Below are 26,077 nucleotides of genomic sequence, written 5' to 3' on the forward strand. Positions count from 1 at the left end.
GTACTACCTCAGGGATATTCTGCCATCTGATCCATTTTAGTCGTGTGGCAAACAGCCAGGGCATCTTTTCAATTACAGAGAAATGGATAGTGTGTGTGCGTGTGCGTGTGCGTGTGCGTGTGCGTGTGTGTGCGTGTGCGTGTGCGTGTGCGTGTGCGTGTGTGTGTTTGTGTGTGCAGGGGTTCGGAGTGTGTGTGAGTGAGTACAGAGGGGAAGAGAGGAAATAAAGAGAAGGAAAACGAAGATATTTTGAAAGTAGGCATAGTTTCAAACAGCAAAGGTGCAAGCCAAGAGGCGTCTTTATTCCTCCGTTGCTGGCCTATGACTCGTCAAGAGGGAAGAAACTGAAAGCAAGATGAGAAGAGGAGTGGGATTGAAGAGCTGGAATCGGACGGCTTTGCCATGGAGGGAGAAAATACTGCTCCCCGTCTGTCTTTAAGCCGAGCAATAATTTAAAGCCTCGGCCCTCTGAAGCCTGGGATCCACATTCACTGGTCATCTTAAATCAAATCAGGGCACGGGCTGGTGTGTGTGTGTGTGTGTGTGTGTGTGTGTGTGTGTGTGTGTGTGTGTGTGTGTGTGTGTGTGTGTGTGTGTGTGTGTGTGTGTGTGTGTGTGTGTGTGTGTGTGTGTGTGTGTCTCTCCATACACACATGCAGAAAGCCCCCGGTCTACTCTGAATTATTGACGGTGGAGAATAATTGATTGGTTCACCTTCAGGCCTATCAGCATCTGTCTGAGTGCACCACCTCATATCAGCCAGCCGCCTCCTGTTTTTACTCTCACTCCCTCACACAACTGCTTTGTCCAACATGTTTTCTCAGTTGGAAGTTGCCACACAACATGGTTTTGGTGATATCTGCCTTTGTTTTCAAGATATCTGCCTATACAACTCTACACTGTTCATCAAATAAAATTCAGATTGATTACATTTCTTTGCATCTCAATCTAGCTCAATTGAAGTTTCTGTTATTACTAACCTTTCAGCCTTCTCCTTGCTTGTTCCCTTGGTTCTTATTGTTTTCTGTGTCTGAGACAGCCCTGACCATGACAGGCTGTGCAGTATGTGATCAGTCATGGCTAGCTAAAGTGTACCGGCACATGCATCCAATCAATAACATGATTCTGCAGGCAGGAGATGGCCATGACATACATGCACACGCCCTAACACACCCACACTGGAGCAGAGGGGCACACACATGCTGGGCTGACACACAACCCGCTGCTTTGACAGGGTGGAGATGAGGTGAGGATGGATGGATAGATGAATGGATGGATAGGGGGGGATTGGAGCGAAGGTAATGGAGAGAGGTGAATGGCGCAGATGCTGCTGCTGGATAACTGTCAGAAACGATGGAGTCTGACACACTCTATCCTGTTTTAGGCCTCGACGAGAGCTGGGCTGTTTATGATAAGTCTGCAGGTATGGATTTTTACATCCTCCAACTATAACTCTAAAGGCTAAAGTATGGGCTGCCTGGTGGGTCTTACAGTTTAAAACCCAACAAAATATAGAGCTCAATTACCGGCTTACTGTGCAAATCTTCCAGTCACTGAATGCTCCCAGCATCTCTTGGGTTGTTTTGGGGTCCTTTCTCGAAACAACACACTCTCCGAGTCTACTGTATACACTGCAGCATGAAGGCACAATGGCAGACTATACTATACCCTACTGAAGCCATAGCATTGCACAGATGCTGCATAACTGTGTGCTGTATCCCCAGCTTTATAGCGTTCTTTATTTTAATTGAAAATAGAATCACCCTATAGTCGACTAGGCATGCAATTCAAATGATATTCATGCTTATTACGCGGACCCTATGCTGTTTGTACAGTTTAATTTAAACTGTATGAAACTCCCCGTGCTCACAAGTGATAGTGTATCACAGCGTACACTGCACATCCTGATTCAGCATTATTTCATCTACAAAGGAGGAGCAGAAAATTCCCCACTGGCAATTCTCTTTTCTCATGTGAGTGTAAACAGCCAGCACCTGCTGCTGCTTGTTGTATCCATATCAGTGTTGTGCTGGTGGGATGCACGTAGTACTCATGTAAATGTGTGAACCTGGATTAGACCAATGGGAGAGTTAGGATAGTGTAATCCTCTCTCCTGTACACTTCATTATCATATTCACACCACAGCCGTCTAATAATCCCTCTGACTCGAGCAATCTAAAAAAAAGTCAGAGAGACAGACAGAGGGTGAGACAAAGAAAGATAGACGGAGAGAAGCATCCTTGTAGCATCTCCTCACCCACTGCTTTCTCCTCTGAATGTGCTGACTCCATCAGAATACCTCACAGCTAAAAGAGAAGTCAATTAACCTGCATGTGTCTCTGCTCGCTCCCCTGTGTGTGGGTACGGTGTGTTTGAGGGTCTGTGTGTAAGTTTGTGTGCCTCAGAGCTTATGTGTCTGCGTTTGTCTATTTGAATGACAGGCAGGGGCGCGCTAATCCTGTCGCCTTAACTTGTCAACACAGTCAACTCTCACAAACAGGGACACAAAAGCATTGACAGAGATAGTGACACACCCACAATAACTCAGAAGTAAGTCTATTCCATCCTAACCAGGATAATAAATCCTTCAAATCTGTTTCACAGGGTGTTTGTTTTATGAGCGTCCTACTGAGTCCCACTGCTAGCAAGTTTTTCTTTTACCATCACATTCTGGCAGAAGAACACAACTTCTCAGTAAGATATAATTGTTAGATGGTCCTCAATCTCAGCTTGGTGTCTGTCTTAACTGTGACAATATGAAGAGGGAGAAAGAGAGTAGTTAATAGAGACAGACAAAGTGAGTGTGTGTGAGAGAGAGAGAGAGAGCGCAGTACGTGCCACCAGAGGTAATTAGCAGAGCAGCTGTTTGAGATGGGGAAGCTATAGCCGTGACACTGCAGGAAGGAGCTGTGGGAATAATTAGTCTGTAACACCCGTCAAGCTTTCACAAACTAGAGATGTGTTATTCTACTTCTGCTCTCCACCGAGGAACACCAGACCTCCACGCATGGTCCTACACCTCCTGACTTACAGCCTATAGGGATGTGTGTGTGTGTGTGTGTGTGTGTGTGTGTGTGTGTGTGTGTGTGTGTGTGTGTGTGTGTGTGTGTGTGTGTGTGTGTGTGTGTGTGTGTGTGTGTGTGTGTGTGTGCTTGCTCCATGGCCCTTATTCAGAGCATGTTAATTGGGTATTGATTGTGGTTCAGTCAGTCATGATGTATGACAATTTCAGGTGATTGCTTGTTATATACTGTGTATATTTATATACATGCATATCTATATATATATATATATATATATATATATATGTGTGTGTGTGTGTGTTCCCCCTGCCGATAACAACACACCATTTTAAATCAAACCTTAGCGGAAAACCTTAATTTCTTCCTATACAGTAACCCGATCAATGAACCTTATTATAACCAGGCCACACAACCATTATGCATAACATTTAAATACAACAAAGCCGACTTTGGCAAATAACATTTTGCTCTTCCTTTGTGCCAGGATAGATTTTAAACAGCAGGATAGTCTTAATGTGTTCATTTATTTGGCTAAGTGTAGTTTAAAATGTTTGCCGTGTAGCTGTGGATTGCAGCGTTCATCAGCAGCAGAAGCATATACCTTACAGAGGGACGTGGGAGTGCTAATAGGAAAAGTGTTAGTTTATTGGACAGTAAAAATACGTGGATTTAATTAATCAGGCCTACTTTATAGACATTAGGGTTTGAATTTAAATTCAGAGATTCATATATACGTGCTTGGGAAAGGCTTTAGAATCATTATTTCAAAGACATTATCATTAATTGATATTAAAAAGATTGTTTTATATGGGCTCAATACTACTTCATAGTGTTTTAAAGCCATCTTATAGATTTTCAGCTGGTTCTATCACTGTCACTTTCCAGTATAGCAAAGTGAAATACTGAGTTTCTTGAGTAGCAGGAACTACTGCTATCCATCTGGAAACATGTTTAATATGATTTAAACGTGTATAACAAATAACATGACATGGTTACAGTGTGTTAGCAGTCTGCATTGGCTTCCTCTGTGTACAGTTGGATTGATGTTCACTCCGTAGTGTAGGGAGTCATTCAGGAAGACCTACAGTAAATGTGCAGCAGCAAATAAAGTTACAGAGGCCATTGTCATCCGTCTCCATATTTCCGCTACTATAGCAGTAACCTGGTTATTGTGCATCTAACCACAGCCATGTCACATCCCCGGTGTCACATAGTTGTGACACTGTGAGTCCCTTTTTTCATTGCTGACGCATTTAGCACCTGCTCTCTTTCCCCCCCCCCATACTCCATCAGTGTGTGTGAGGGTGTGTGTGTGTATTTCCGCGCCCTAAGCACTCTCTACCTAGAGATTACCCTTCATTTTGCAGTGAGCCACTGGAGCTGCTGACACAGCTACTTCCTACAGGGAAACTTTGCATATGTATTGACTCTGTATGTGCAAGTGTGTCCCCTTGCTCTCTCCTATTCCCTCCACAGTACATTATAAGTTACTGTATATCGTAGACCAGCATGCCTTTGAAACTGTCACAGCACTTTATTTCATTCATTACTCTTCACATAATGACTTTGACACATGAGACTTTGTGTTTACTTTGCATCTTACTCTGTAGCTTTGAATGTTGAGGTTGTTCACAAGTCCTTCAAAGGCCTGGTGTGTGTAAGAAGGTGGACATCAGCATGTGTGTATCATTTTGTATGGATGATACTATGGGACTGGTTTTATCCCCAGCGCTCTGAGACAGCAGTCAAACGGGTCATAAATATACAGGAGCATCTGTTTGAGGTTCTCACACACACACACACACACACACACACACACACACACACACACACACACACACACACACACACACACACATCCAAGGCCCAAGCGACCGGAAGGGCGTTGGCTTTTTTCTCCCCTGACAACGCTGACACCTCCCAGTGGGAGCTCGCATCGTTATGGCAACTGGGACAGTCGGATTTGCATATTCATGAATACTAATGAATGTGCTGGAATGGAAATTGAATGTTAAAACTTTTTTTTTTTTCCTGGGGCCATATGGTGGACAGTGCTCAGGGAGGGAATTGAGTTCACTTTGAATTTGTTTATGCATGTTGTTATAGGAAGGATGAAGGGAAGGGCTGAGCAGGAGGACATGTGCTGAGTGTTTGTGTTTCAGTCAGCCAATTATAGTTAGGGACAGAAACCTAGGGAGTCTGATAGTGGGGTCACAGCAGGGTGCTTCTGAAAAATGTGTTTATTTTTTGTCTCTGTGCTTGTTGCTGCTGTGAAAGACTCAAAATAAAAAGTGGAGACTGGTGTGGAGTTTTAGCGCTGCTACTGAGAGCCTGGGCTTATAAATTGATCACATGGATACTCAATCCATTCAAACCACTTTACTACAGTTGAGTGTAAGGGGCAGAATGACCTCCATGGACCACTCTATTAGTCTTGTGATATGAAGATTGTGTCTTCCTTTTATGCCGTACTCAACTCAATCATACTCTTATTTAGTATTGTTTGAAAATGCAGAGGAAGCTGCTTCTGATTAGGGCTGCTCGTTATTAGGGACACATGCGATATCATTGTTGAATGTTCCGATGATGATATGACTTGATAAATAAACAAATATGTCAATATACGTTCTGCTTTTGGTTTGGACCCCAGTCGGTAAGTAGCAGACACTGAAAAAGGAAGTAAAAAGCATTATTTCAATTCCAACAACGTGGTTTTGTTGTTGAGTCTCAGTCTAGCAGGAGGCATCGTGACATCGCTGTTGCTGCTGCCTCTTGAGTTTGCATGTGTCATGGTGCCGGTGGCTGATGGAACGACACCCTCGTAGTTTAACCTTTTCAAGTCGGAAAGAGGCTGTGATGATGACTGGACGTTTCCTTCATCAAAAGGCAAAATATAAACTAATAACCGAGCATCTGATGTGTGTAGAGTTTGGATTGGTTATACTGTAATGTAGCAACCTGCTGTCCTTTTTAGCCGATCAATTGAAGGTAAACAGTAGCTGGCGGCATATCTCAGAGGCTGCAGATAACTGTGTTACGTCTGGTGCTTGCAACATGCCACGCATACAATCCATGTTTGTAAAACTTCATCTTTCTTGAAACCAAAATTCTTCCAAATAACAGATGTGCTTTATTACATATGTGTTCTTTCTCTCCTTCTCCATCACCCCAAAAGTCCTCGCTTGTCTCTCTCGCTTCACATAGAATAGGCTACCATGTTTTGCAGTTCAAGCAGTCCTAGCAACACGTTTACTGGGACTGTTTATATCGCGAAGACGATAGATGTTTATATTTTGTGATGCCCTTCTTCTGATAAAGATGTTGAATATAAGAAACTGCAGATTCAGTCACACCAAGGAGATGCTGCTTATGCTATTATGAAAGTGTCATGTCCCTCAGGGAAACAGTAAGAAGGTCAAAGGTCAAACATTTGAATAATCTGAAAAATACTGTATACACTGAAACAAGCGAGTTCTTTCGCTTTACGCTTTTAAATCTCTCTGAAGAGCCTCTTATTTGATCCCCTCTTTGAGTCCTTCCTCTTGTCACACAGTAACCTCTTCCCTCTCTCCATCCTCCCGACATTCACCGGTGCAACTGAAAACAAGAGCTCCTCAGTGGCCTGGGGCTGACTGCTGCTTTTAAAAATGCCATTTACTTCAGATCACACACATACTGAATAATTGCAAAATGTTGTCAGCTCCACTAAAATTATAATTGCCACCTTTTCCAACTTTACTGAATAGATGAAAGTACTCCTGCAAGCCTTCAATTCCTTGGTGCACGGCACACGCACACACGCAGAGAGAGTAGAGAGAGAGAGTCCCTAGAGATTGTTGCTCCTCAAAAAGGAGACGTTTACAAGTGTTCCGTCTCATCAGGCCCCTCTCCTCCTCTGCACCATCACAGAGGGAGGAATACAGGTTAAGTTGTGTGAAATCACCGTGACAGCACATGCAAATCCACCACAGCCCACCCACAATGGGACCCGTCAAACTGAAAGACTGTCCTCCTCCTTCCATATAGACAGGCCTATGTGCCTAATCAAAATAAACCTTTTTCTTGGTGCCATCAGGATAATAATGTAGCTTTGCCTGAAGCTGTTCGCCTCCAGTCCATGTCTCACCCAGCCAATCAAAGCTATTTGGCCCCTTTACCTTGTTCATTTCGTAGGCTGTGCATCTACATGTTTATGTATGAGATGTAATTTACATGTATATGCAAACCCTTATTTCTGAAAAACATACATATTTCCAAGAACAGTCTCACCCAACTGAGTTCACCCCTCACAAGCAAATGATTTGCTTCATCTTATTGTGTACGTGTTTGCATGAACATCCGTATGTTCAGTATCTGCTGCCTTTGCTGAGAGGATCTTTGTATATTTGGCAGGAAAAACATGTTGTCCTCTCTAACTGCTTATGTTTTACCTCCCCCACTTCTAATCTCGACTCATATTTGTCTTATCAGATGTATTTACATATGCACACTTGGATGTCTTCCTTCCAATCTCCTCCTGATCCATCACATCTCCGATGAACCAAATCCCTTGGGTTATACTTTGTCCATGTGTTTATTTCTTTACTTCAGTGCCTAAAATAAAAATTGTTTATTTTTCTGTCCAACACATTGACTGCCATCTTTGTCAACTAAAGTGTGTTCCCTGTTGCAAGATCATGTGCTTTGTCCACTGCAGTTAGATTTTGGGAAAGGTTGTATAGAAGAAGTAAACTGTGTTGTAGTATAGCAGCTGCCGGTGTTAATGCTGTTCCCTTCAGACAGAAAGTATCGGAAACAGCGGAAGAAGTTTGGACTGAAGCCGAGTGTGATGTTACACCTATTATCATACAGTGTTCCGGGGTGTAGTGAGAGTCACAGCTAGTCTCTGCGCACAGGGTGACACTGTTTTTACACACGAGCACACACTTTCTCACACAATGTGCATACAAGTACAAAGTGCACAAGATAAAACAAGTATAAAACTATCCCTCTTCTTAGAATATCACATACTGAATTGAACATTGGAACTTTCTATATGCTTGCCAAGGCATAGCTTTCTTTATCTTAGTCTCTGTGTTTAGTGTGTGAGTGTGTGACCAAGTCCCCAGCCTCTTTTAGTCGCCTGTTTGGTGTTTTTTGGCACAAGTACAATTTGAATTTCCATATCGCCTCATTATGATCTTTAACTGAGTTGATGAGTGTAGATTATGCATCTTTGTACTCAGCTACTTGCCGCAGTGGGTGCACATGTACATGCACATGCATCCGGGCATGCATACAAAACTCTCACTTGGAACTGAAATGAATATGTATGTGCTGCAGAGGGACAGAGAAGGAAGATGAATAGCAGTGTTGTTTTACACACTGATTCGCTGTCTCTTCCAGTCAAAGCAGAATAAAGTAGCTCAGAGAAGTACGGGAGAACGGGATTGCACAAAAGAAGGTGAGGGGGTGAGGGGGGGGGGGTCATCTGTTCTCCGCAGCATTATTCACTCCATATTGTGTCGTTCTTTCTGGCGCTTCACTTCCTCACCCACTCCCAGTGGGACATGCTCCCTTCTTATCTTTCCATGTCTTTCTTCTCATGAGTCTCAGCAGGGATAACAAGCTAAAGTGATGAAACGTAATAAAGACAAAGGATGGCAACAAAAACTTTCCAAAAGCTGAAGGATCAAAGAAGAGAAAGCCTATTGCCTGCTAACATTAACACACTTATTGCAGTATACTTTCATATTAATGGCTCATAGTAATTACAGCAGGTCCCACTTTTGACTTCCTGTCTCCCGCTTACTCTCGCTCTATAAGCCTATCTTTTAATCTGCATAGATGAAGTGATAAAAAGCCAGTCGGAGAAGAGTGAGCAAGGCAGACAGAGCGCGAGAATGAGCAAGGGATGTCTGGATTTAGATGGTGTTTTTTAGGCCGCTGTGCGCTGTTACCAAGCAACAAGCAGAAAAAGTCCTGAGTCACTCGGTTTCTGTGGTGAAAGCAGCTGATCTCGGCAAGGTCCGGTTGAAAGGTCAACGCAGCCCTCCTTCTAAGAATATATTGACTCAAAGCAAATACAGATGATGTAGAAGTCGCTCAGGAATCACTGGAAAGTTGGAGTTTGATGTTGTCCTCTGTGCGTTTGTGAAGAAATGAGATGGTTTGGGTGAGTCTGCATGTACTGAACTGCTTCTGTATGTCCTTGAGGGCTGTTTTGTTATCACGCATGCATGCAGAACATACATGTGCATGTCTGTGTGTAGGTATAGTTGAATCTGAATTATTCATAGTGTGGGAGCCCGTGAGACCTTCAATCTTCAATGTTACAAATCAGTACCTTCCTCCCAGTATGTGACAGACTTCACGCTTCAGTATCTGAATAGCTTAGGCTGTGGTTTCACGGTCACTTTAAATATATATTTTTAAAGGCCAATTGGCCAAATATTATATACTGGAATATTTATAAAACTGTCATTGTTGGATGGATAACTTCCCTACTACAACCAACTAAATACATTGAAAAAAAGGTTGGATCAAGAAAATGTTGACACTGCAGATTTAAATATAAATCAAAGGCAAAGGTCACAATGCATTGAAATAAGAGGTTGCAGTGGGGATATAGCTGGCCAAATCGCGCACCAATGGTATGCTGAATATATTAACCATGCATTAGCATTATTATTGCAGGTATGGGAGGGTGGGAGTCCTGCAGAAAGGGTTGATTTGCTAATTAGCATTAAACACAAAGTAAAGCTAAGGCTGATCTAAATCTTTCATCAGAAAGGTTTTGTAAGAACTGACATTTTGACCTGAAGATGGTGCCGATTAGACTTCTGGGAAATGATCCTGTGGGGGGATATGAATGGACAAAATCCATGACAGTTCATCAAATTCTTATTTGGACATTTATCTTTAAACCCTTAATGTCAACCTCATGTTGGTGTCAGAGGAAATAACAGGGAGTCACCAAAGTGATTAGGATACATTTGCTTGGACTCGTAATGTCTTTAAATCCTTTGTTTCGTTTTTCATGTAGTCTAGATCCTAAATCCTACGTGACCTTTAGAATTCATTTAAACTAAACCGCTCTCTGTCATCACTGCTGCTAATAAAGTGCTGCAGATTCCTACAAATACTATATTTGTTCATAAAGTTCAAATATGATTTCTTGCTGTTTTATATGTATATACTGTACAGGTAATACACTAAGTGTAATCTGTCAGTCTGAAGTCAGGCAGTCTAAATCCATTTCTTCTTTGTTTAGGTTGCAAACATGCATGTTTGCATTGATTGAAGTCCCAATAGAGCAGTGCTCTTGTTAGTCTGCCAGTAGAGCCTTTGCTAACTGTACAGCCAAACATTAAGCAGTTAGTAGTTTATATTCTACTCTACATGTTAAACTGTAAATCTGCATGTTCAACAAAATCCCATGAGACTGAAAACAGACGACATGTTACAAGTGGCATTGTTGCCATGTCGCCATCCCCTGCAGTGAAAGTTGAGCATGCGTTAGCCTGTCCAGTGATCAGAGCTATTAATCAGTGTGAAGCAGACAGACAGTGGGCGTGCGGTGACTCAGCTCCCTCCTCATTGTGTCTCATTGTGTGTCTGTCTGTGCGTGGGTTGGCCGCCAGCTCACTGCGGCCCTAAAGATTGACGGGGAAACCTTTGGTGGGTGTCGATGATGATTCCTAAAACTAATTCCTGTCGTAAATATACACACACACACACACACACACACACACACACACACACACACACACACACACACACACACACACACACACACACACACACACACACACACACACACACACACACACACACACACACACACTTTAATCAATGGTTGACTGGCAGATGCTCTCTGTGTGTCTACATCTTTCTCTCTGTGCACCATGTTAAGTCTGTGCAGCGCTCCTTACTGAGTATGTGGCCCTGGGCGGCTGATTTAATGGATGAATGAAGTGCTTGCTAATAGCTGCACATATGTATGTCTTTGCACTTGCATACACACACGCAGACAAACAGACATACACACAAAAGCCACCGGTATGCACGCTTCTACCCGTAATAACAGCAACTCAAATCGCTGCCACTCGGCTCCTGTCAAGCAGCGTGAGGGAGGGAGGGAGGGAGGAAGTCTGCCAAAAACAGTGTATCAAAGGGGGAAACAGAGGGAGAGCGACAGAGGAGAGGCAGTGTGACTGTGACTGTTATATAGTATGTGTCTCCAAATAGCTATTGTTTCATTTCTCCAACTGGCAAGTGTCTTGTCTCTTCCAACACACTAAATTGTTTGTTGTGTGTAAGGAGGACGTTGATCAGAGATGACTAGGTCAGAGAGCAGCCACTTGTTTACACAAAGCTGCCTCTCATCATCGTGTCATGAGTGAGATAATGATTGTACAGGCGGAGCGACTGGTATGGTCCAAGTCTCTGACAGTTGGCCCCATTTTTAGCTCCCAAAACTCTTTTGACTGCAGCAATTTGATTTCTTTCATGCTGTCAGAAACTGTTGCATAATGGAGTCATATCATCAGTTATAAAAGAGGAACGTGTCAAGCTGCTGTATACAGTAGCAGTTTCTTTAATCAGTCCCAGTGAGATTGTATCACAGAGACCTCACACACCCTCCAAGTGCAGAAACGACTTTAATCTAAATGCAACATTTGTCACAGTGCCGGTTACATATTTCAGGTGAGCGTATGTTTTGTTCCTTGTATATTTCTTGTGTCTCGTGAGGGAAGGATAAGGTTAATGTACAGAGAGAGAGAGAGAGTGTGCTACAGAGGATTATTCAGATGCAGAAGGGATTTTCATCGGCTTCATGTAATGAACACAGCAGCTTGTAATCAAATCCACATCACCGCTGCGCATCCTGCCTACACTGTGTGTGAGGGCGTGTGTGTGAATTACACCAAGAGGATGTTTTCCATTTAATACAAATATAGATTTTTATATAAAAGTTTAATGTACTTATCCAAATGACTGCAGGTATGTTCGGAGATCTTCCAATTGCGAATGAAAGTAAGAAAGATATAGTCTAATTTCTACATACCTTTTGAGTTACATTAAAGGGGACCTATTGTGCTTTTTGGGGTTTCCCTTTCCTGTTGTGTGTGTAGGTTTATGGGAATCTAAATGGTCTGTAAAGGCTAAAATCCCAAAATTACTCTCCCACACACTCACTGCCTCCGTCTCCATTGGACTGAAAACATAATGACATCACCATGTAACACTTGCGCTTCTATTGGCTAGCGTTCCAACACACTGTATGTGATTGACATCTCTAAGCGGTTGACCAATCACAACAGAGATGGCCAGTTAACCAATCAGAGCAGACTGGGCTCTGGTTTCAGACAGAGGGTGAAAAGATGTGCTGCAAAACATAAAATAAAGAGCTTTTTGAACATGTCATAGTGGAGGCACAAAACACAAATATGAACCTGAAAGTGAGCAAAATAGGGCCACTTTAAGACAAGCCTGTGTGTATTTGTGTATATCTGTGTGCATTATTTTTTGTGTGTGTGTAGTGTGTACAGCAAATGAGTGGACATGACTCTCGTGGCTGGGACATGGATGTCAGCCGTGTAATCCAATCACAGGGCTGGTAAATCAAATTACAGAGAGCAGCTAAGAGATGGGTGTGTCTATATAGTGCCAGGAAGATAGATGTAGCTGGGCTCTGTGCCGAGAAACACTGTAAGTTGTCAAGCCGCCTTGCAACGGTAGACATGTTGGTCAACTGGTGTGGAAGATTAACACTGAGAATTAATGCTTGCAGTTGATCGGTCTAAATCAGGTATCCAATGTGGCTGTGGATCGTCGGTAACTAAAATTGCAGTTCTGTTGAATTAGCTAGCTCATAATTATTTCAGACTTTGACTGATTCACAAAAAAGTGACTGTAAACCTTTAGAGCAGGGGTGTCAAACTCAAGGCCCGGGGGCCAAATCCGGCCCGCGACTTCATTTTATGTGGCCGCACAAGAGCTTGCAAAGAATATTGTGTTTGTTATACGGTTACATGGCGATTTACAGAAGCACGTTGCCCATATGTGGAGCACAATGCATCTCAGATTTGACTTTTTTTCTTCTAAATATGCCTTTTTTCTCAGAATTTGCCCTTTTCTCAGATTTTGATTTTTTTTTTCAAAATGTTACTTTCATTTCATTTCAAACCTTTATTTAGACAGATTGGTCCCTTGAGATCATCGATCTCATTTACAAGGGAGATCTGCATCATTTAGTTCCACATGAAACATAAAAACAACAAACAAACAAACAACAGAGGATATCATATTTACATATTCAACATATGTTGGTATGTAAAAAGACCGTTCTTTTTAGTTAAGTTTACCTTCCTTCGTCCGCCGTTTGTTTAATCTTCAAAACCCTAAAAAATATTCGCGTGTTGGGCAAATAGGAGTGCTTTTTATGTCAGGGGTGGAAAATAAAGGATTGAGGGGTTTGTTATTTTTTTGAGACTTGGACTTCCCCGCAAAGACACAAAGAAATTAACCGGACACATAATCGTGAAGATACCCTTATAATCTTTCTACGTGATGTCGTCCCCACAGTTAAAGTAGTGCCGGTGTAAGCGTAATACCAACGTAAGTTTCCCGGTCAACATTGAAATTCTTTGATTTATAGTTTATTTTTATATAATTTATAAATTATATATTATTTTATTACATAATATGGAATGTAATAACGGAGGACGTAACCTGAATTAATAGCCTATCCCATTTACTTGAAGTATTAATGTCGAGCCAAGACTTTCGTCTCAGATCCCTTTATTAACGTCCAGAGAAGTCACTCTTACAATTGTCTTACTAAAATTTGTATGAAGAAAAAAAAAATCGACATGTGACATATGCGTTTGCCGTTCCAATGGTAGTCGAGTGACATGCCTCCGGAGTCTAGTGACCATGTGAAAAATCGATATTTTCGATACAACCCGTTTTTTGAGGGCATAATATCAGACAAGTAGACTTTTCGTCTTTAACGTTCGTCGATAACAGACGCTAGCGTCCTATATAGAACAATCTACACGGTTCTCATTCTGAACAGAATCCCTTCAGTCGAAAATACACGCGTCGAGCGGTGAACGAACCTTCGTCAGATCGTCCCGTTTTTAACTTTAACTCGTAAAAATAAAGAGACTTCATAAATTCCGTGCAGATTTAAATTTACGAAAGACTGTTGAGACCNTTTACAGAAGCACGTTGCCCATACGTGGAGCACAATGCATCTTAGATTTGATTTTTTTTCTTCTAAATATGCCTTTTTTCTCAGAATTTGCCCTTTTCTCAGAATTGACTTTCTTTGAAAAATGTAATTTTTTGGAAAAATGTCTTTTAAAATCATTTTGTGACATTCTCACTGAAGAGACTTGCAATTATTTGCCCTAGACTTCTGCTTTCAGACCGAGTTAATTGTGAAGTTATTAACCTATCCGATAATAATCCAATTGCAAATGTATTATCTTTTAAATTTACACACGGCATCTATTGCACGTCTGTCCGTCCTGGGAGAGGGATCCCTCCTCTGTTGCTCTCCCTGAGGTTTCTCCCATGTTCCCCTTTAAACTGTGAGTTTTCTCCGGAAGTTTTTCCTTGTACGATGTGAGGGTCTAAGGACAGAGGGTGTCGTATTGTCATACTGATATTCTGTACACACTGTGAAGACCACTGAGACAAATGTAACATTTGTGATATTGGGCTATATAAATAAACATTGATTGATTGATTGATTGAGAGGCAATGATGTAATATAATACATTATTTTATATATATTAAATATATTTATATATGTATTTTTATATAGTCTTAAAGTTACAACCGTCCCTTTGAGTGCAACCATTATGCGAATGTGGCCCGTGATGACATTTAGTTTGACACCCCTGGTGTAAGGGGTCTTTGCTGAAAATGATGGTTTTATGTCTGTTTTGAAATGGTTTGTGTTGTTTTACAGCTCATTTGAAGTATGTTGCTTATTCATGTCTTTAGTTTTCTAAATTGTTTGGGTAAAAATGAATCATGTAACGCAAATGCCCAAAAGTAATCACATTTTTGTGTAAACAACAGCATAAAACCGACCTCATGGTTACAATGGCACAGAATTAAAATGAGGAAAGCAAATGTTTGCATTGCAGAAGCTGTAGCAAATATTATAAATGATAATTTAAAGCTTTCTATGTCGTAATTGTTGATGGACTAATTCATCAAATGAAAATCTTGAAAAATAAATAAAGTATCAACTTTTAGACACTATTACTGCTAATCATCACACACAGTTTTGGAATAAGTAGATGCTAGAATATCAAGAAATGTATTAATGTTTAGCAAAAGTGTCTGAGTCATGCTTACTCAGTTATAACGGCTCGCTGCTTTTTATCTGTCTTTGGCTGATTTTGCTGCTAAATTTGAAGACATATCAACACAATGGAGATTGTTGGTGATTTTTCAACGCTTCCTGACTATAAACAACTTTAAAAAAGGATAAACAGATATCTATAAAGTAATGAATTACTTGCAGACCGGTTGTATTTCTTAAAGGCTTCCCTTGTAAAAAAAGGTTCTTATATTGGGACTCGGCACCAGATAGCTTGTATGCAGACTGTTGTTCATTGCTCATCTAGCTCCAAGCTAAATGTCTCAAAGGGAATTTCTTTTTTTCAAAAGAAAGCAGGAAGCTTTTTATTAAGCCTGCTTGCTGTTGCTTGATGCCATTGATTGTAATGGGTGACTTGGCATAGTGAAAAGCTGTCCTCTCCAGCCCCTGCTTCCTCCACACACTCCCTGTATTATACAGTGGATGATATGCACTGACAGCAAAGGACAGAGCAGCTTTCCTCCTTCTGTGCACACCGCTTTGTTCAGTAAGTCAGGAGTGCTGAGAGGAAATGTATTTCAGAGAGAAGGCTGTGGATGTCTGCCATCACCACAACGCCAGTTTAAGACGTGTTGACGTAGGTTTCTAGACAGAGTTCAGCCATACTTTCTACTCTCGTCTTTAAGTAGCTGGCTTTGCATTGTGTCTGTTATTGCGTGTCTGTTACCGTGTGTGTTTACATACAGAAGCAGTAAGGACAAGCTGGGAGGTTGGATATTATTCTGCTGTAATTGCGATGAACGTTTAAAGTGGTTGATGACTCCTTAATTATAAGCGTTGCCATCTAACTACTCATCAAGGAGGAATGGTCAGTACAGAGGTATCATTTATATGCTTAGAATCACACACATATATCTACACAGCAGCAGAAAGAGTCCCCAAGTTTGTTTACATGCGCATGAGATCAGAGGCCTGTACTACGAATCCAGTTCAACATACCCTGGATATGTTTGAGTTACCCGGCTTACCTAGTCCAAAACAATCGCGCTCCCGCTAAGCGGTTTTACGACGCTGGTTATCAACTCGGTAACTTAAGCCCGGTGTGCCCTATCTAGTTATTTGCGCGTTCACATGAAAGGGGCGGGGCTAGCAACATTTGACCAATCACAAACATGGAGAAGCGTACTGACAGTGCAGCGTCATACTTCCTGAATGAAAAGTGAACTATAATATTAGATAAATATGAAGAAGTTAAACTTTAAACATCCATGACTCAAACACTTTATCCAGGATAAAAGCCTCATAGTTGCACCTGCAAGGTGAATACAGCTGGTAAAAGAAAAAGTGTTTGAATGCGTACATTAACAGGTTTATGATATCACTGCCCCGTCTAAGAAACGAGTGGATCTGACTTTAATTACATTTGACTCAAGTGTTTCGTCAATTTTTATTTAGGTCAAAATATTATATTTGTAAACCTGAAGAGTCAGTGTCAGTGCCTCACCAGCCATGAACCTCACTGCACGTCACTGCAGAAGCTTATATATAGACATCTAAGTTTTTTGTGCCCCACCACTTTTGTACATATAAAAACACCACTGGTGATATGATGTGATATGGGACACATTGACGTCTGCACTCACAGTGCCGCGGACTGTACGTAATGTTACTTTGATCCGGTTACTTATGTTGTGGCAGATATTCAAGTAAGCTTTCTTAACGCTAATGTTATATTAGTTAGATTGCTCTGAAGATGGGAGGTGATATTCTATTAAATGTAACGTTCACACAGTCGGTGATTTTTGCCGGCCGTCTTTCCTGCAACGGCAGTTTAAACTGTATTTCCTTTCTCCTGTAATATGACTTGATCGCTTTAAACTCTGCACACTGAGCTCTGATTGGTCAGAAGGCGGTGCTTTCACCTGCTCTGGACCAGGTTAGCCACTCAGCATAAGTTACCATGGAGATCTAGCCCGTTAAAAAGAGAACCAGCGTCGTAGGACCGGAAACCCAGAGTTTTCCCTGAAGTTAGCCCGCTAAAGCGAAAATCCGGCTTCGTTGTACAGGCCTCAGCAGTTAATACCTTTTCCTCAGCTGCTTTCTTGGTCTCCGCATCCATCCATGTCAGGTCATAGAGGTTACTAATGAACACTTCCCGAATGTCTTTAATCATCTCCTCCATCTGAACACACACACACACACACACACACACACACACACACACACACACACACACACACACACACACACACACACACACACACACACACACACACACACACACACACGGGAAGAGACAACAGTCACAAATATGTCACAGATATTTGACAAACGTATAAACTATTGTACATGTTTACAACTTCATTGTACTACTTGTTGTCTTAAAAGGTTCTACAGTGTATCTCAAATTGATGCTTCCCACTTCCTTTCAGCACTTTACAACTTTTAATATTAAAATGTACTTAAATAAGCATCTAGTAGTTTGGGATTAACTTTTTGATTGAACAAATCAAGAGCTTTTTAACTCCAAATTAAAGAAGAGGTTATTGATCTTAATATTTACAATATGTAACACAAATGAGTTATTATTTTCTTATTAAGCAAATAATGTGTGACACAGAACAAATATTTCCATGTGAGAATACTAATAACCAATTATATACACATATACTATTGGCATTGTAGAGGTCTCAAGATGGAGGTCTCAGAATAATCAGATGTTTTTCTATGACCGTTCTCACAGTAAGATGCTCCAAAATCAACATCCAAATATCCATTTTCAGTGGGAACCTGTGGTGCAAGTTGGTCTCCATACAGTATTACAGTATTTACAAGTATTCGCCTAAATACTGTTCATAGAGACAGACTGACTGACGCCACCATACATCATTCTGTGCAAATCATGTACTGTACCGTGGTCATCGGATAGTTATAGGCCACACACAAACAAAACAAAGCGCAGTAAGAATGAAATCTGAACAGTAAAGGGGGGAAACTTAAAAACTGCAGTGACAGCTAAGGTCATGCTCGCAGATGTCTATAACCACAGTTGTGCTCTGAGACCGTAGAGCGCTGACAGAGGCATTCCAGCGTCTCATCACATCAGCCGATTCCTCACTAGTACACTCCATGACCACTCGGACAATATGCTTTGGTTTACCAATAACTAAACTCCAGGGACCATACTGATGAAGCTATTTGGAAGCCTTGAAACAAACACGTGTGTGTGTGTGTGTGTGTGTGTGTGTGTGTGTGTGTGTGTGTGTGCACATGGGTTTGTCTTGTGTCGATGCTTTAGAATCATATTTAGATTGTTGTCTGTTTGCATGTGCAATTTTCAGATATACTGTATTAACACGTGTTACATGCTGGGTTTTTATTAAATGGAAAGCTTATTTAAACTTTGTGTATCATATTAATAATTTAAAGTGCAATGATTTCCATTTATGGGCACCAATTCACCGCTCTTCAACTTGATCTATTCACTCGCTCTCAGAATAATGAGGTTTTGCATATGTAATCTAAGAATCACATTTCTCATTATGCAGAAAGAAGTTGTTGTATATTATTGTTGCGTTATTTTATGGATCAGAATAATATTTGTTTAACTGTGTACGTCGTTTTTTTGTCTGTCATAATAGTTGTATCTTTTAGTAAAGATCATGCTGTAAAATATTTCCACATAACTTAATTGATAAAGGCAAAAAAAAATCAATAATTGTCAAAGATCAAATTGTACAATGTTTTCTTCTGAGTCATAGGTATCAGTGTTAAGTATGTGTGGAAAAGTGCTTCATTACACTGATGATCATATCTGAAATAAATCTCTGTGGCTGCGAGAAGGTTGGTATGTGAGGAGTGCAGCATGTGTGCCAGCTGCAGGGCAACTCTCAGCACACTTACACATATTATATGCATGGTCGTGAATTCGGAGAAAGGGGTGTTAATACCTACTTGGAATTGTGTGTCACTTTTCACACACACACAAACTCATTTGCTCAGGGTGCAACATGAAATCCAAGAGTGGGTAAAGTTCCAGGAGAGGACCAAGATTTAAGGCGTGTGAGGCACTCAGCATTGCAACTGATGTACACGGTTACGCAAACGATCTGAGTGCAATCTGACACACGTGCGCACAGAGTTGAAATTCACGGTGGTGTTGGTGGGGGCATGATACAGGACACCTTGTTCAGCTGCTTTGAATGGGTGAAAGCACATAATGCATTACACTGGTGGGGACAGAAGACGCACATGTGATGAAAGATTTAAACACGAAAACACACTTAGCAGGAAACTAAATGCTGTCAAACTGTCTGTATGCATGTTCAAACCCTCCAGTATATAATCAACCCTTCACTGACCAGTTCTTTGCTCTTTTCAGAGAAGGCCTCCTGCACATACAGTCTTCCCACAGCATTGTCCATGTTGCTGTTGACGTAAAGTGCACACTGTCGCCACACTGCTGCCTCTGACGTTGTACCAGACAGAGCCTGAAGGAAAAGTAACACGGCACCGATCAATTAGAGGTGTAGAATGAACCACTCAGCATGTTGTTTAAAGAGGCTCATGGTGATTCTTTATTTGCACCTCCATTATGCATCACTTTTGCACTTAGGCCTATAAGAAAAAGGACAGAAGGGAATTGATTTGTTTACAAAGAGAAAATGAACAGAGTGTCGACAACAACTGTTTATTTGAGCCTATTAAGCACAATTTATATCTGAGTATCTGCATATTGGTAAGCTGATGCTAAGAATCTGCAGTATAGAATAATTTAGAACATTTCTACATAGTGTTTCACCAAAGCATCAACAAGGTTATTCCAGCAGCATGGCTTTAGGGTCAGCCACATTGATAGAACTTTGATCAAGTTAAAAATCTTCTTGAGTACCGGATGGATTTCTATAAAGTTATATTCACACATTCATGGTCCCCAGAAGACAAATCCTACTCACTTTGCTGCTGCTTTGATCTTTTATCTAGACCCAAAGTGAGCTTCGCATTTTTTCTTATGAGTGAAATGTCTTGTGACCCTACAAGTATTCATTTGAATAACATAGGGTTCCACCAGCAGTGGAATAACATTGCCAAATGCTTTTGTTTATGACAATTCAGCCTTAGCTGTCCTTTTGTTTTGATGCTAATTAGCAAATGTTCCCATGCCTAATATGTTACATTAAAATGGTACTATACATACCTGCCAAACATCAGAAATGTTTTATTGTCGAGTTATAAAGTTCTAACGATCACAATTAGCATTTAGCAAGTACATTTGGTTTTTCTGATTCAGAATCATCAGATCCAGGAATACTATATTGATCCCAGGGAGAAAGGTGGCTATGTCACAGTTGGTCCCATCCTATAATCTAGTATAAGAGTGAATATATAGACTATAGACTTAGAGATATCATAAGAAATGGAAATTATAAAAAGTATATCATATACACAAATACATTTATAAAAAACATGTTTACTACAACATGTAACACAAGTTTAAATACTGACAATCTAAAAGCACTGGATCTATGCTTGAGTGTGGTCATATTTCAGAGCACTAAAAAAAGGATATGAGTAATAATATATGATGTAGCATTTACGAGTAAGCTGTAGGAGTGCAGGGTTGATTTATTGCACAAAAGTGTTGGCATAGTTGAATATATAGATAAATAATGTGGTTATAGCCACTGACAGGGGTGAAGTCCCAGGGCCTGTCTACTGATGCCATTTAGTGCCCAACTGATTGCTATCCACCTCTAAAATGTAGTATCAGTTGTGCCAAGGTCTTTGAGGTTTACCTTGCGGAAGGCTTTCCTGGTGTCCCTGTAAGATCTGCTCAGGCCCACCACCATGTTCATAGCAAAACGCGACACCATGTAGTTCTGCAGATCCCTGTGAGCAGAAGAATGATGTTCAGAGAAATTATAATCACACAAAGCTACACTATGTCAGTTCTGGGTGAGCAGCTGTTTTCTTACAGCACCCAAAGGCACCCACAAACACTTCAGTTTCAACAAAAACACCTCTTGTTGTATTTGGCCAAGATAACGCTGAGTCTTCTGTAATAGTTGGGGGAGTAGTTGATGACCTTCTCTGTGTCAGGAACACTGATATTGACTGTATCCATTATCTTCGCTGTGAAGTAACTCCAGTCAAATACCTTCAAGTCCAAAAGCACAGAGAAACAGGACAAAAAGTGGCATTAAAAAGAGGAAGGAAGGTGAAAAAGAAACAGCAAACTCTGAAAGAACAGCAGTCTATTTTTACCTGGGATTCAACCTCAAGGGTAAAGTTGGTGCTCATATCACCCAGTTCCATCTTGTTGTAAAGCAACACAGGGTTGTTACGGTCCTCTGGAGTATCAGTAGCCTTGGAATGGATAAGACAGATGGGCAGAAAATCAAGAATGCTGTCAGAACAAAACTCTCATGTTTTCTGACACATCTGAGCAATTCCCTGGCAGGTCCAGTAGCAACAAACATATTTGGTGTCCCGTGAGGCTTCAGGTCTGTAAATGTCAGAGCTTGAACAGTGTGACTGCCTTGTAAAAGCCATCAGCCGTGTGGAGGGGAAGTGAAGCGTGGCAGTGAGCAGAGCACAGAACCAGCGCAGAATGACAAACATGGATTGTGGAAACCTGTTGATGTCAGAGAAAAGATGTTGTGTAGGGACCAGGCTGGTTAACAGCTTGTTTTACACAGCAGCTGCTCCAGACTAAACCCCAAAACACACACAGAGGAGAGCAGTTTGGGCAACAAATGGTTTGCTCACATTATATACCTAGCGGAGACAGACGATAAGGTGTGCATTGTGTGTTGACGTGTCCTCAGTTTCTCAAAGAACAAAATGGGATATTTTCTGAAGCAGATGGAGGAAAAAGTGTGAGTGCTTACATTGGCGATGTCCTTCTCCAGGTCCATGACTCGTGCCACCTGCTGCCTGATGCTGGTCTCATTGATGACCAGTTTCCGGTCAGTGCGAATTAGCTTAGCCAGGTCAAACATGAACTGCTCGTAGGCCCGACATGCCTGTCAAACACACACATTCATGATATTTGTATTCAGTTTTGGCTTTTAAAAGGAAGTTATTTCCAAAAGTATTTTCATAGAAGATTATTCATTTATTTTTCAATAGAGCTGCTTCTCTTTTATAAATATATGGGTGTTAAAATTCAGCAGTTTAATTGTAAAAACTTGGAATTCATCCTGTATTGAATAAAACCATTCAATAATTCCCAAGTGTGTGGGTCCACGTCAAGCCTACCTCTGCGTACGGTCCAGTGCAAGCATAGTAATCTCTGGACAACAGTCCAAGGTTTGTCTGCTGGTCAAACTGGTGGAGAGGAAGACAAGATCATATACATCCTTATTTATATAAGCCAAGAAATACGATTTGAAAGAATTGGTGGATAGTTATTTTCTAGCTACATGCATATTATGATGTGTGAGTGTCTGTGTAGATGTTGTGAGTATCTGTATAGATGTGATTTTATGCAACAAAGAGAGAGACCTGGGCTTTCTGCCAACAGTTGCACACCTACATGAATGATGTGAGAGTTTGAATCCCTGTCATCGGTGCCAACAAAAAAGTTAACCAAGAGTTGTGTTCCATATTTCTCATTCAGCTTGGCGATTACATTCTCCAACCTCCACGTTTTACCTGAGTAAAGCAGAAAGAAGGAACAGTGAGAATGAAAATAATTGCTGGTGTATGACATCTGTTTTATCTGAAAGTGGAAAATAATACTCTACCATAGTTGGTCTCCCAGTTATCCACAGCCATGGGCCAATCAAACATATCAGACAGCATGTCGAGCAAAGGAGCCCCTCCTCTCAGCTCAATTAAACCTTAAATGAAGCGTAGATAGAAACAAGCAAATATATCATTTTAGAATGGTTATACTTTTTTTATATTTAAAATTCAATTTTCTTGATTCTTTAAACTAATCAATTATTATCACAGTTTTTATAATTTATAATTTGAAAATGTAATAGACTTAATGAGAGACACATGACCTTTGATGACTGTAAGAAAAATGGTATTAAAAGATTTTAAAATGAATTGTCTGTTGCCTGCTCACTCACTCTCATTGGTACAGGACTTGTAAAGGGTCTTAGCTTTGGTGAGAGCAGCGGCTTCCCCCTCCACAGTTTTTTCAAGGACGCCTACAAATAGAGCAGAAAAACAGAGCAAGCATGAAATAAAACAATAAAGACAAAGACAGAATGATGAAGGAGGAATGAGCGTACATGTGACAGGAGGGAAAGAAGTGATTTAGTGTTTTTTTCATGTTCTTAGATTCAAAATATAATCTAGCTTTCATCGAGATGCATTAAATCATTTTAATTAAGGCATATTGTCTGTCCCTGTGTCGGAAAGTGTCGACAAAAATAAAGTGATGACTTCCAATTGTGGCAGTACTTCACAACCAGGGACAAAAAAAAGGGATAAGAAATGTTTCACGGTGAAAGAAAGGAAAAAAATCATTTATTAGTTTAAAGAAAATCAACTTCAAAGCTTTCATGCTTTCAAATGCCACAAAACTGACGAAACATTAAAGTATAGTTGAACATATTTCTATGTTAAGTTTGTATACATAATGTACAGTACCTGAAAAGCAAATTAAATATGTTATGATGTTGTATGTAATGAGAAAATTAATCAATATTTGAAAAGAATATTGTTATGAGCGTAAATACAGAGGAACAGTGCATTCCTATGTTAAGTTTCCTTAAGAAAACAGACATTATACAGTTTACATTTGTGTGTGCATATGAAAATAAACAGTAGAATCTAACGCTTTAATGCAATGGAACGTTGTAATAATTAATTTCCTTGACCAGGGACCAGGAACGCATATCAATGACTAGTACACCAGTGTAGGATCATAACATTTCCCTTGTACTGTGCATGGCCAATCTTTGCTTCAAATGACTGACAAATGATTAAACAAAAACAATTTAATGCAATGCAATTAATCTTTACGTTTGAGTTGTTCAGATTATTTCGGTCATTTGTTGTAGAGGTCAACGTTGTCATATCGATCACAATTGAAAAATGCAAATCATAATTTAATCTCTGCTTGCTATAAATTGAATTCTAATCATTGCAGTCTTAAAGCAAGCCACTTGAAAGAAGGGAAATCATACACTAAAATATGAAAAGAAGTTAAGAAGCAACTAAGCTGAAGATGTAGCATTAAAAGTTCATTTCAAAAGAGAAGTGTACACCATTGCTTGTTTTATTGTCTGCATTCATTGCCTCTTCAACACCTGTTGTTGGCATATGGACGCCAGTTAGCTCAGCCTGAGGCTACATAGTGTTTCTAGGTAGACAGCTAATCAAAATGAGTGATAAGTGTTGGAATTTATTGTAAAACTTGCTCCAGTGAGGGGGAGGAGAATGGCACAACCAATATACTTCTTCTGTGCTGCCTCAACGCCGACAGTTGCATATTTTAGCTTTAGTGTAACCATTCCTTCAGGATGCGCTGCTGTTTTTTCAGCAGACAGCAGCCTACTCAACTGGTATCTTAAACTTGTGCTCAACTTTAGTTCAACTTACTTCGAAGATATGATTTGATTATGACTTTTCTTTGGGTACCAAATCATTAAACAACATTCTGCAGTTCCTTCTAGTTTGTGGGGGCTCACGGGAAGCATGGGAATCTTTTTAAAGACAATTTTAGAAAAGGATTGCCATGTCAGGGATTAGGAGCTCAATTCCTGACTGAGTCGCTTCAACAAGCGTTAGTTCTAGCTATTATTATTTATGATTTAAAGCACAGAGTACGGAGGGAAATAGAAGCGTCTTGGTGTGATCCCTTGTAATCCTTAACACCTGCTCATAACTCCATGACACAGCGCTGCTTGGTTACATACATTATAGGTCCGTTTTAGCTTAAGGATCAGTATAGGTACATTAAAGGTTCAACTTTTTTCTCCATGTGAAAATAAACTGTATGCAGCTGCTCATTTGGAAAAGTATTTGCAATGTTGGATTTATGATGTGTCTATTTGGTTTATGGGGGGCAGCATCATGAATAAGGGACCTTGTATATCTCTTAAATCTAAGTGCATGTGATTAACTTCCTTTAAATGCAAAATGTATGTGAATTGTAGACTTTGTGATTGCTATGGATGTTGTTTATGGTAATTTAGAGGCTAAATGGGCTGTTGAAATTTTATTAAAGCAGGCAGTAGCTTTTTAAATGTAAATATGCAATTTAAATCTATTTTCATTTACATTTGTATCACATATTGTTGCATTTGATTGTGTGTGCAAGGTGTGTCCTGTGTTCATTATTATTGTTCTGTCATCATCCTTTTGGACCTGTCTGCTGCATTCAACACGGTGAACCATCAGATCCTCCGTTGCACTCTCCAAGAACTTGGAGTTTCAGGCTCTGCACTTTCCCTCCTCACCTCATACCTCAAAGACCGCACCTACAGTGTAACTTGGAGAGGGTCAGAGTCCGACCCTTGTCAATTAACTACAGGGGTCCCTCAGGGCTCTGTCCTTGGTCCCCTCCTCTTCTCTCTGTACACAAACTCGCTCGGATCAGTCATTAGCCCGCATGGTTTTTCATACCACTGCTACGCTGACGACACCAAATTAATTCTGTCTTTTCCCCGTTCTGAAACCCAGGTCGTCGCACGCATCTCTGCTTGTCTAGCAGACATCTCTCAGTGGATGTCTGCTCACCACCTCAAGCTCAACCTTGACAAGACTG

At 40.6% G+C, this 26,077-nt stretch overlaps 1 protein-coding gene across 1 annotated transcript in view; it reads right to left on the minus strand.

Moving 5' to 3' along the window:
* LOC104957651 (neprilysin-like) overlaps positions 1-26,077 on the minus strand; it is a 49,462-nt gene that overhangs the window by 16,380 nt on the left and 7,005 nt on the right. The window contains exons 2-11 of the mRNA XM_010785295.1: positions 23,430-23,510; positions 23,097-23,192; positions 22,886-23,004; positions 22,609-22,677; positions 22,239-22,373; positions 21,613-21,714; positions 21,369-21,505; positions 21,144-21,237; positions 19,710-19,838; positions 17,432-17,530 (exon numbers count right to left, since the gene is read on the minus strand). Coding sequence (XP_010783597.1) covers positions 17,432-17,530; positions 19,710-19,838; positions 21,144-21,237; positions 21,369-21,505; positions 21,613-21,714; positions 22,239-22,373; positions 22,609-22,677; positions 22,886-23,004; positions 23,097-23,192; positions 23,430-23,510 — 1,061 coding nt within the window. The remainder of the gene's footprint in view (positions 1-17,431; positions 17,531-19,709; positions 19,839-21,143; positions 21,238-21,368; positions 21,506-21,612; positions 21,715-22,238; positions 22,374-22,608; positions 22,678-22,885; positions 23,005-23,096; positions 23,193-23,429; positions 23,511-26,077) is intronic.

This window comes from Notothenia coriiceps, unplaced genomic scaffold (assembly GCF_000735185.1).
Source record: "Notothenia coriiceps isolate Sejong01 unplaced genomic scaffold, NC01 NC01_scaffold00027531, whole genome shotgun sequence".
NCBI classification, from domain to species: domain Eukaryota; kingdom Metazoa; phylum Chordata; class Actinopteri; order Perciformes; family Nototheniidae; genus Notothenia; species Notothenia coriiceps.